This window comes from Dipodomys spectabilis, unplaced genomic scaffold, assembly GCF_019054845.1.
Source record: "Dipodomys spectabilis isolate Male_0828 unplaced genomic scaffold, ASM1905484v1 ptg000157l, whole genome shotgun sequence".
Classification (NCBI taxonomy): Eukaryota; Metazoa; Chordata; class Mammalia; order Rodentia; family Heteromyidae; genus Dipodomys; species Dipodomys spectabilis.
Window position 1 is genome coordinate 23,966,652 of NW_024870834.1, and position 12,750 is coordinate 23,979,401.

At 40.8% G+C, this 12,750-nt stretch overlaps 1 protein-coding gene across 4 annotated transcripts in view; it reads left to right on the forward strand.

The window, feature by feature from the left end:
* The window catches only part of Dcaf5 (DDB1 and CUL4 associated factor 5), a 108,598-nt gene that overhangs the window by 19,678 nt on the left and 76,170 nt on the right, over positions 1–12,750 (forward strand). For all 4 annotated transcript variants that reach the window (XR_006149425.1, XM_042692471.1, XM_042692472.1 and 1 more), the window contains exons 2-3: positions 8,317–8,460; positions 12,049–12,085. Coding sequence is in view for 3 of the 4 variants with exons in the window: in XM_042692471.1 (XP_042548405.1) it covers positions 8,317–8,460; positions 12,049–12,085 (181 nt within the window). In the remaining variant the exon portion in view is untranslated. The remainder of the gene's footprint in view (positions 1–8,316; positions 8,461–12,048; positions 12,086–12,750) is intronic.

Sequence of the window (12,750 nt, forward strand, 5' to 3'; positions counted from 1 at the left end):
TAATGTTCTACCATTTCAGCCACAGCTCCACTTTTGGCTTTTTGTTGGCTAATTGGAGATAAGAATCTCATAGAGGGGTTGGGAATGTGGCTTAGTACTTGCCTAGCATGCATGAGGCCCTGGGTTTGATTCCTCAGTACCACATAAATGGATAAATAACAACAAAAATAATAATATATATGTATGTAGAGACAGAGAGCCTCATTGACTTTCCCATCCTTAGATCTCAGCCTCCTAAGTAGCTAGGATTATAGATGTGAGCCACCAGCATCCAGCTAAAACTACAGTTATCTGTGAGGAATCTTTCTTAGAAAGCTTGGTCTTTTCTAGGATTGTAGCTCAGGGTTAGAACACTTGTTTAGCTAACACAAGGACTAGGCCCTGAGATTTATCCCCCAACACCACGAAAAAGAAATGTACTCTATCTGATTTATGTAACTGTAATCCCTCCAGTTCATCACCTTTACAATAACAATAAAAAATGCATTCCCCTCCCCCCATAACAACAGTAGAAAAACACAAAAAAACAATACCAGCCTGTTTTTTTATTGTTTCTTATCTGGCTCAGACATTGTTACCAATCTTAAGGGCAGCACTTCCTGAGATGTCCCCTGTATTCTGTCTTACATACCCTGGAGAGGTTTAACCTGGGCCCTCTCTCTTTACTGAGACTGATTGCATGAATACCCAACTGCTAGGCTTACCTTAAAGGATCATCTTATTTAGACTAGTTGCAAGTAAACGAGTATCTCTGTGTGGAACTGTTTAATAAATCTCCACCCTTTTAAACTGGCTAGGTCTGTCAAGGAAACAGAACTATACAGCTGTTTTTGCATCTGGACTGACATCTTTTTACCACCCTCCTTTGCTTTGTGAGGTCAGTGGCTTGGGGACAACTCTTCTGCTCTCTCTGCTGGTATAAATCAACCAAACATTTTCAGTTTAGGCCTCAATTTGTACCTACTGAGTGCCAACACCAGGCCTTTGCACAAGGTTCTTAATACCTTGCTTAAGAAAATGAGGGATGGGGAGAAAGAAGGTAGGGATGCACTTTATATCTTTTTATACTTCCTTGTAGGGAAAGTAAAGAGGCAGGCCCTACCTACCACAGTGATCATTTTTGCTCTACTTTTTTCAAGATGAAGATAACTTATCATTATCATAAGTATTAAGGAAACGATTTTAAATAATCACAAGGCATTCAACAATACTATATTTTGAATTAATGTTACTTGGTAAAATTAAATCATCCTGTAAATGCCTAGAAAGAACATTTAGGTAATGCCGTTTGAGTGATGGGTGAATATCTTAGGCCAAGACTTTGAGTGCCAGGGGATAGATACTCTATTTTTAATTGAATAGGTTTTTTTTTTTTTCTTAAGCTGCTCTAATTCAAGACAGATTATATTGCTTGGCAGAGGTCTTAGTGAATAAATATAGAGGTGTCCTCAATTACTATAGTTTTTGCCATAAATATCTTTGCCTGTCATTTGGAGCTTTGTTGTTTTTGTTTTGTTTTGCTTTTGTTTTTTTTTTCCTGTGATGAATACTTAAAAATTTTTAAATGTTAGCCAAGCACCAGTTGCTCATGCCTGTAATCCTAGCTATTCAAGAGGCTGAGATCTGAGGATCATGGTTCAAAGCCAGCCTAGGCAGGAGGTTTGTGAGACTCTCTTATCTCCAGTTAACCACCAAAAAGCTTGAAGTGGAACTGTGGCTCAAGTGGTGGAATGCTAGCCTTGTGCGTAAAAACTCCGGGCAGTACCCAGGCCCTGAGGTCAAGCCCCAGGACTGACACACACACACACACACACACACACACACACACACACACACACACACACACACACACACACACACACACACACTTTAAAATGTTTTATTATAGAAATTCTCAAACACAGAAGTAGAACAAAGTAGTGTTTCCATCTTAATAATGTTGTCTACATTATTAATTACTTATTGCTTTACTTTTGAAAAGAAATTCTAAATGTGTTCCATATTATCCCTCATTCAAGGGGCTTTAAATTTTTTTCTTTCTTTTTCCTTTTTTTGTTAGTTGTGGGGCTTGAACTTGTGGCCTGGGTGCTGTCTCTGAGCTTTTTTGCTTAAGGCTAGTGCTCTTCCACTTTGAACTATAGCACCACTTCTGGTTTCCTGGTGGTTAATTGGAGATAAGGGTCTCATGGACTTTCCTGCCCAGGCTGGCTTTGAATTGTGATCCTCAGCAGTAGCTAGGATTACAGATGTAAGCCATTGGCTCCTGGCCTTTTCATTTTTCTAACAAACACTGTACTACCTCAATAGGAAATATCTAAATGTAAAAAATGTAGAATGATATCAGTTGGATTTGATAATGTTAAGTCCTTAAATTTACTTTCAATGTATTTTTGTTTGCTTTGTAAGACTTTTTTAGATCAGTTTTATGTTCACAGCAAAATTAAGAGAAAGGTTCAGAGATTTCCCATATACTCATTCTCCTGAGTACTGAGATTACAGGCATGCCTCACCAATGGTAATGTTATTAATTTCAAATCTTATTTCTGCTGTTTTTGCTACAGTGAGAATGACTTTGTACTTACCTTATGTATTGCAACTTTTCTTTTTTAATTTATTTTATTTTATTTCTTAATTGTTATTATTATTATTTTTTTGAGTCAGGTCGTGGGGCCTGAACTCTGGGCCTGGGTGCTGTCCCTCAGCTCTTCAGCTCAAGGCTAGCATTCTACCACTTGAGCCACAGCGCCACTTCTGGCTTTTTTCTTTTTGCTTATGTGGTGCTGAGGAATCGAACTCAGGGCCTCATGCATGCAAGGCAAGCGCTCTACCACTGAGCCACCTTCCCAGCCCTCTTGCAACTTTTCTATAATCACCTTGGGTTTTTTTTTTTTTTTTCCCCTTCTGAGACAGTCTCACTATTGCTCAGGTTGGCTTTTTTTTTTTTGGTGCCAGTCCTAGGGCTTGAACTCAAGTCATGGGTCCTGTTTCCTTAGCTTTTGTGTTCAAGGCCAGCTTTTCTACCATGTGAGCCACAGCTCTACTTCTGGCTTAATTGGAGATAGGAATCTCAGAAGCATCTCTGTATGATCAAGCTAGGAGTCAATACACAAGCAAGAGATTTTTGTTGCTATCTTGCAGCCATTGGAAATCGTGTCATTCTTTCTGTCCTTTTCAGCTGTTTTATAATGTCAATTGATAGTTAAAGGCTGTTTAGACTAAGGCAATAGAATCTATTCAGTGTGTGGTGCTTTTCTAAATTGATGCTTTTTTCCCGGGGGTGGGGAGGGGGTTGGACATTGATTTGTGTTTATACACATTCCTTCATGGTTGTTTGTATACTTAAAGATATTTTCCTATTTAGCAGCTTCTTCATGGCCAATAAAAACATCATAAAAAGAAAGAAAATCTCACTAACTTTCCTGCCTGGTTTGTCTTCTAACTATGATCTTTAGATATCAGCCTCCTGAATGGTTGAGATTACAGGCATGAGCCCCAGTACAACCAACTTTCATGCTGGCTTTGAATTCTTGATCTTCCTGCCTCAGAGTGCTAGGATTTTAGGTGTGTGCCAACATGCCCAGTCTGTTCATATTGTTCTGAGGCTTTTTTTTTCTCCCATTAGTTTTTCAAGATTATTCATGTCTGTACATGTCTTGATTAATTTTACCTTCTGTGTTTTTCCATTGTGTTCAGATTTCATTGCATTTGTATTCTAATTGAATTTATTCATTCCTGAGTTTAGATATAAATGTTGTACAGTTCTTATATTGTAATGTTGCAGTGAATATTTCCTTGTGCCACTATATGAGATGGTTAAATTATAATGTGTTCTTCCTCAGTACCGTAGAGCTCAAGAGACTTTATAATATATTTGATATGTTTCCCTTCTGTGAGTTTTCATATTCTTTTGTTTTCCTACTAGAGTTTTTTTTTTGTTGTTGTTGTTGGTCGTGGGGCTTGAACTCTGGGCCTGGGCACTGTCCCTCAGCTCTTCAGCTCAAGGCAAGTGCTCTACCACTTGAGTCACAGTGCCACTTCCTGTTTTCTAGTGATTTATTGGAGATAAGAGTCTCACAGACTTTCCTGCCTGGGCTGGCTTTGAACCGCAATCCTCAGATCTCAGCCTCCTGAGTAGCTAGGATTACAGGCGTGAGCCACTGGCACCTGGCTAGAGTTTTTTTAATTAAATATTTTTATTGTTATTATAAAGGTGATGTACAGAGGGCTCTTTCATAAGTCAGGAAATGAGTATATTTCTTCTTGGATAATATCACCCACAAGTTATATAGCTCATTTTCAACGTAGTGTCTAGTGAGTACCACTGCTGCATTTGTTCACCCTTTGTTCCTCAATTTCTGTGCTCCCTTTACCTCTCCAAAGATGGGAATACAAACAGGACAAAAAGGAAAAAAAAACCTTTTGCTTCTGGTTCCTGGAATTCATTTAGATAAATATTATTTCCGTATGATCAGCATAGAGGCATTAAGCCTTTACAAAGAAATTATTATTATTTTTTGTCTGTCGTGGGGCTTGAACTGTGGGCCTGGCCGCTGTCCCTCAGCTCTTCAGCTCAAGGCTAGCGCTCTACCACTTGAGCCACAGTGCCACTTACAGCTTTCTTCTTTTTTCTTATGTGGTGCTGAGGAATCAAACCCAGGGCCTCATGCATGCAAGGCAAGCACTCTACCACTGAGCCATCTTCCCAGCCCCTAAAAATTTTTTTTAAAGAAAACTCTTATTACAGTTACATAAATCAGGTAAAGAGTACATTTCTTTTTGGACAATGTCACTTCTTCCCTTAATCCCAGTTTTTTTTTTTTTGTTGTTGTTGTTTTATTTTTGGTTTTTTTTTTTGGGTCTGGTCGTGGGGCCTGAACTCTGGGCCTGGGCGCTGTCCCTCAGCTCTTCAGCTCAAGGCTAGAGCTGTACCACTTGAGCCACAGTGCCACTTCCGGCTTTTTTCTTTTTGCTTATATGGTGCTAAGGAATCGAACCCAGGGCCTCGAGCATGCAAGGCAAGCGCTCTACCGCTGAGCCACCTTCCCAGCCCTGTTGTTGTTTTATTTTTGGTAGTAAAATGGAGATGAGTCTCAAAGACTTTCCTTCCCAGCTAACTTTAAATTACAATCTTCAAATCTCAGCCTTCTGAGTAGCTAGGATTATAGGCATGAGCCACTGGCACCTGGCTACTCCATTCCTTTTTTGAATTACTTATTTGAACTCAGGCCCTTGTACTGTCAGCTGGCTTGCTTGCTTAGCTGGCTGTTTACTCACTTTAGACTCATTTCCAGTTGAGCGTGAGATGGAATGGAGTCTCTTGGACTTTTCTGTTCAATACTCTACAAATTTCCATCCATGTCTCAGCCTTTTGAGTAGATAGCTGTAGGCCACTGGGGCCTGGCTTGCTTTGATTATTTTTGGGATTAGATCTTCCTTTTTTCCTAGGCCAGCCTGGAGGATTGCAATTCTTAATTACACTTCTTGCAATAGCTGGATGACTGACATGTTCTACCATGCTCAGGGTTTTTGTTTTTTGTTGCAATGTGTTCTCACAAACTTTTTGCCTGGCTGGCCTCAAACTGATCCTCCTGATCTCTGCCTTGGCAATAGTCAGGATTACAGATGTGTACCACTGGCACCCAACCTTTTTGTTTTTAGTTATTCTTTCTGTGCTGGTCCTAAGGCTTTAACTAAGAGCTTGGGCACTGTCACTGAGCTTATTTTGCTCAAGGCTAGTGTTCTACCATGTGAGCTACAGCACGACTTCTGGCTTTTTGATAATTTTATTGGAGGTAAAATTTTCATGGACTTTTCTACAGGGGCTTGTTTGAAACCACGATCCTTAGATCTCAGCCTCCTGAGTATCTAGGATTACAGGTGTGAGCCACTAGTGCTTGGCAAAAAGAAAGTTTTTTTTTTTTTGGTTGTTTAACTTTGAGACTGGAACTTGAACTCAGTATCTGATGCTTTACGCTCACTGGCAGGCACCCTACCATGTGAGCCACAAGTACACTATAGTATCTCCTCTAGGTGGTTTAGGCTAAGGTTAGTTTTGAACTTGAGATCCTCCTGCCTATACCTTCCAAGTGCTAGGATTACAGGAATGTGCCACCAATGCCCAGCTTGCTTTGCATTAGTTCTTTGTACATGCATGTGCATGTGTGTGTGTGCGTGCGTATGTGTGTGTGTGTGTATGTGTAGGGTTTTAAACTTGGTAGGAAGGTGCTTTACTGTTGAGCCACACTTCCAGCCCTTCTTTTTTGACATGGTCTCGTTCTGCCAAATGTGTGGCTGGCCATGATCTTCCACCTGTTTTTCTCTTACTGACATAGCTGGGATGACAGGTCTGTGTCCCTGTGCCAGCTTTTCTATTGTGATGGAATTTCATGGACTTTTCTGCCCAGGCTTTCCTGAAACTCTGATACTTCTGATCTCCAGCTTCTAAATACTGGGATGACAGGTGTATGCTACCATGCACACCTATTGGTTGAGAAGGGGTTTCACATGTATGAACTAGAACTGGGCTGGCCCAGAACTGAAGTCTTCTTGATCTCAGCCTCCAGGTAGCTAGGATTACAGTCATGAATAACTAGTGCTTGGGTTCTATTGGCTCGTAGATCTACTGACTGACTTCTTCATATCTTGCTTATATATGGATGTGTTATAGTTTTGTGGCTTTAAAAATGTGCTGGTTATTATACCTCATGTCTTACAGATGTTAAGCACATACTTTATCACTGAGCTATATCCTCAGTTGGAAGAGGATATTTTTGTATTTTTTTTTAATTACTTAGGATAGACAAGGTATAGAGCTTGCTATGATTTGCTGCTGTTGGAACTTAAATTTTTATTAGGAACAGACTATATCATTGGCTTGTTATAAAAAGTCAAACAGGAAGCTGGGTACTGGTGGCTCATGCCTGTAATCCTAGCTACTCAGGAGGCTGAGATCTGAGGATCGCGGTTCAAAGCCAGCCCGGGCCAGCCCGGGCAGGAAAGACCATGAGACTCCTATCTCCAATAAACCACCAGAAAACCGGAAGTGGCACTGTAGCTCAAGTGGTAGAGTGCTCGCCTTGAGCTAAAGAGCTGAGGGACAGCGCCCAGAGTTCAAGCCCCACGACCGACAAAAAAAAAAAAAAAAGTCAAACAGGAATGGGAAGTTATAGCATGTTCAGAGTGCTGGATTCAATCCCCAGCCAGTACAGCAAAAAGAAAAAATAGTCAAAACAATGCAAAATAAAAAGCCTCTTCTTCTCCTTCTCTTTTTCCTCTTCCTCTTTCTTCCTCTTCTTCCTTTTTTTTTTTTTTTTTTTTTGTTGGTCCTGGGGCTTGAAACTCAGGGCCTGGGCACTGTCCCTGATCTCTTTTTGCTCAAGGCTAGCACTCTACCACTTTGAGCCACAGCTCTATTTCTTTGTTTTCTGGTGGTTAATTGGAGATGAGTCTAATGTATTTTCCTGCCCAGGCTGCTTTGAACCATGGTCTTCAGCTCTCAGCCTCCTCAGTAGCTAGGCTTACAGGCGTGAGCCACCAGCGCCTGGCTTCAACCTTTCTCTACTTCTCTCTTCTAATCCTATTTTTTAGAAGTAATCATTAAGTCTGTTCATTGCTGTAAACATGTTTAATGCGTCTGTAAATATACTGAACATAAACATTCTTTTCTAGGCACTGGCTTATACAGTGTAATATTGCTTGTGTAATTCACACTATTTAAAGTTATACAGAGATAAGAGCTGGACTGGGTTTCATGAGACTGGATTCTGTCTAGCTCCTACTAGGGTTAGGCAATTCATTAGTTGTCATATTACTATGCTATAGTCAATGGGATCACATCAAAAGATTGCTTTGAATACTGTTCTGGTAGAACCTATCACTTCAGAGTTCAATAGCTGGGCCCCTAGAAAGACAGGAATAGGGTGGCTTGTGGGGGTGGTGGTCTTAATTTCACAGCTTACACTTTTCAATTTCAGTATTATTTGGTTTAAGATATACTTCCTGGGAGAGTGTTTATAGCTTAGAGATCATGTGTCCCATGGTTTAAGGTTTGTTTTTTTTTTGTCGGTCATGGGGCTTGAACTCTGGGCTTGGGCGCTGTCCCTCAGCTCTTCAGCTCAAGGCAAGCGCTCTACCACTTGAGCCACAGCGCCACTTCCTGTTCCATGGTTTAATGGTGAAAAGTCCTAGGTTTTTGTGTTTTATCAGAATCTTACAGTATTGGGGAGATGTAGTTCTGGAAAGAATAAGAGGTGAGGTTGGCAAAACTGTCCTGTAGAGTCAGCTGTTTTAACTCTAGATTCCTACTTCCCTCTCAAGGAGGAGATGACCGTCGGGTTCTGCTATGGCACATGGAACAAGCCATCCATTCCAGGGTGAAGCCCATACAGCTGAAAGGAGAGCACCATTCCAACATTTTTTGCCTGGCTTTCAACAGTGGGAATACCAAAGTGTTCTCTGGAGGTGAGAAGATTCTACTTTTGGAAACTGTGGCTGAAACTTTAGAGAAACAAATGCTAATATTATTTTAATAACTCTTAAAAATTTTGCCTATATTTGACACAGCTGTGGAATTACTGGTTTTCAATAGCTTGTCTTTTCTCTATTACGGCAGTTTAGATAGCTCTCCTCTCCTTCCCTTTCTTCCTCTATCCTCTTCCTTTTTCTTTGTGACAGAAAACTTTATGTTGCAGTTTGGTTCACAAACACACACATACACATGAAATAATACTTAAGCCTATTATCTGCAGTATACTCTTGATTTATTGATTGCTTGGTTGTGCTAGTCCTGGGGCTTGAACTCAGGGCCTGGGTGCTGACCCTGAGCTTCTTTTGCTCAAGGCTAGTTGCTTGCTTTACTATTTGAGCCACAGTGCCACTTCTGGCCTTTTGTGAGTAGTTTATTGAAGATAAGCGTGTCAAGGACCTTTCTGCCTGTGCTGGCTTTGAACTGTGTTCCTCAGATCTCAGCCTCCTGAGTAGATAAGATTACAGGTATGAGCCACCAGTGCCCAGCACTTGTTGACTGTGATTCAGTTTGATGTCATAACCCAGTGCCTAGGATACATCATTTTAGAATGTTGGCTGTGATTCAATTAGATGTCGTAAGCCATGGATGACTTTCAAAAAGTTCTGTTATGATACAATTGGGGTGGCTAGTGCTTGAGCCAACCTCTTGTAGTGGTTTCTATCCATCACTCCCTTTATTACTACCAACTTTCTGGGTCTGACCTCTTTGAGCTGCAGATTACTCCTCTCTACATCCACTTGTGTCCACAAGGCAATTTAACAGATTGGGCTGGGAATAATAGCCTAGTGGTAGTCCTTCAAGGCCCTGTGTCTGATCCCTAGCACTGTAACTTCTGCTACCAGTCTCTCCCTTTCAACTCATTGCTAGATTTAAAACAAAGATTTGACTATTCAAACCTTGTTATAGTGTCTACTGAATAGCCCAAACTCCAGTCTTCCTGGTTTTTAGTATCATTTCCCTTGCCACAGACATACATTGTAACCTCCTAAATTACTTTCAGGCTTAAGTGTGCTCTGAACTGTGCTACTTTATTTTACCTGTGCCTTTTGCTCAGGCTGTTCTTCCACCTTCGCTGCCCCACATGCCCCCATACATCTTCCATTAGTAAGCCTTCAGGGTTATTTCTCTCTGCAACTGCCTCGTTTTCCCATGTATTTCATTCCTGCCAAACTTATCACTACATGAAAAATCTTTTTGCTGCTATTAATTTGTGCAGTTAACTATCAGTTCCTCAGGGACTGGGCAGAATCTTACTCTGCTGTACCTAGCCTGTGCCTGACACCTGGAAGGACCTATATGAGTTTATCCATTTCATTGGCATGCAATCACAATATAATTCATCCTAGGACTGAAATTTAAGAGAGCCTGGGCTACACTTTCATTCTTACTTTTGTTTTCTTTATAAGTGACTGTTGATTGTGCATTTAAGCTTGGGATATGGGATATTTTTTACTTTCTGTCTTTTCATATTCAGGTTTTTATTTTTTATTTTTTATTATTTTTTGGGTCCAGTCGTGAGGCCTGAACTCTGGGCCTGGGCGCTGTCCCTCAGCTCTTCAGCTCAAGGCTATCGCTCTACCACTTGAGCCACAGTGCCACTTCCAGCTTTTTTCTTTTTTCTTATGTGGTGCTGAGGAATTGAACCCAGGGCCTCATGCATGCAAGGCAAGCACTCTACCACTGAGCCACCTTCCCAGCCCCCAGGTTTTTATTTTTTAGCGCTATCTACAATTTAAAGGTACTTTATAAATATAGTATTTCTATTTTAGTTTTACTTCATTTCCTAAAATTGTTATTATAAAGGTAATATACAAAGGAGTTTCAGTTACTCAAGTCAGGTAATGAGCACATTTCTGTTTGGACAATGTTCTCGCTTCCTTTACTGTCTCCTATTGTGGCCCTCCCATCCCACCCACAAGTTACATAGTTCATTTTCAACATAGTGTCTACTGTGTACCACTGCTGCATTGTTGTTTTTTTTTTTTTTGGTCGGTTGTGGGGCTTGAACTCTGGGCCTGGATACTGGCCCTGAGCTCTTAAGCTCAAGGTGAGCTCTCTTACCACTTGAGCCACAGCGCCACTTCCAGTTTTCTGGTGGTTAATGGGAGCTAAAAGTCTCAAGGACTTTCCTGCCTGGTTTGGCTTCAAACTGTGATCCTCAGATCTCAGCCTCCTGAGTACCTATTATAGGCGTGAGCCACTGGCGCCCGGCTGTACTGCTGCATTTTAAATTTAGTATTTTTAGATCCCTTGATGGAAAAAGAAGAAATGAGGAAAGGAGAAAATTGTAGCGAAAAATATTCCTATTATTTAGAATCATAGTCATCCATTTTTACTGGTCCTGGGGCTTGAACACAGGCCTGGTCCCTGTCCCTGAGCTGCTCAAGTCCTCTACCACTTGAGCCACAGCTCCACTTCTAGCTTTTTTTTTTAAATAATCTCACAGCTTTACTGCCTGGACTGGCTTCAATTCATGATCCTCAGAGTTGAGTAGTTAGGATTACAGATATGAGCCACCAGCGCATGGCAAGTCATCAAATTTTAATGCTATAAAAAAGATGGTAAGGGGCTGGGAAGATGGTTCAATGGTAGAGTGCTTACCTTGCATTCATGAGGCCCTGGGTTCCATTCCTCAGTACCACACAGGCAGAAAAAGCCGGAAGTGGTGCTGTGGCTCAAGTGGTAGAGTACTGGCCTTGAGCTGAAGAGCTGAGGGCCCAGAATTCAGGCCCCATGACTGGCAAAAAAAAAAAAAAAAAAAAGATAAGGATAGGGAAAGTAGCAAACTTTTTTTTTTGGGTCCAGTCGTGGGGCCTGAACTCTGGGCCTAGGCGCTGTCCCTCAGCTCTTCAGCCCAAGGCTAGCTTTCTACCACTTGAGCTACAGCACCACTTCCGGCTTTTTTTCTTTTTGCTTATGTGGTACTGAGGAATTGAACCCAGGGCCTTGTGCATGCAAGGCAAGCACTCTACCACTGAGCCACCTTCCCAGCCCAAAAGTAGCAAACTTTTATGGGGGGGTGGTGGTTATCAAGTGCTCAACCTTATTCTGAGTATGTTTATAGATTTATAGCCTTATAGTAGCCCTCTGAAGTAGATATAACTATTGTCCCAATTCTCAGGTAAATAGCTGAAACCTCAAAATGTTAGAGATCTCCTTCCAGGTTTCATAGTTAATGAATGTTTTGCTGGTGGAAAAGGAAATATTGGCTTGAGTAAGTGAATTTATTTGATCGTTTACTCTTGTTTAGGGGCTAATTTTTTTTCCCCTAACCCTCTGGATAATGCATGTGGGGAACTGTTATTATATTATACCTTATTGCTATTACATTTTTAATTTTTTTTCTGTAAGACTATCCTAACCTTAAGTTACTTCTATAAATCTCTTGATGAATACATCTGATTTGTATTAATTTTGACTTTGTTGATATTTTATCCCTGAAAACTTTAAAATACTACATTGTAATGTGGGCAGGGACTGACTTTCAGGAATTACCAGATGTCTGCTTTTTTCCTTCACAGGAAATGATGAGCAAGTTATCCTCCATGATGTTGAAAGGTAAATAGATTATTGGTGTATGAAGTTTTTTTTTTGGTCACTTTTGGGGCTTGAACTCAGGGCCTGCATGCTGTCATGTCACTGAGCTTTTTCACTCAGTTAGTGCTCTACCACTTTGAACCACAGAGCCACTTCTGGTGTTCTAGTGGTTAATTGAAGATAAGAGTCTCACAGACTTTCCTGATCAGGCTGACTTTGAACCGTATTAATCAGATCTCAGCCCCCTGAGTAGTTAGGATTATATGCATGAGCCACTGGCATCTGGTGAAGTTTTGTATTTTTCATATGAAGAAAGGCAAATAGTTCTTTAGATCAAAATCATCTTTTTAGCTTTTGAAGAAAACATGGAGTCAATGGTACTTTTCTGAAAAAGATTTCTGTAAGAATACTGGAGTGTGAACTCAGGACCTCAAACTTGTGCTTAGCTTTTAATGTTCACAGCCAGCATTCTGTACTTGAGCCCCCTTCTGCTTCCAGCTTTTTGCTAGTTAATTAGAGATAAGAGGCCTAGATTTGTTTGCCATGGTTGGTTTTGAACTGAGATTCTCAGATCTCAGCCTCCTGATAGCTAGGATTATAGGTATGAGTCACTGGCCACCTGCATCCTATAATAGTTTTAAGATAAAGTTTTGATTTAAAAAAAAAGTTATTGGACACAGTTGGCT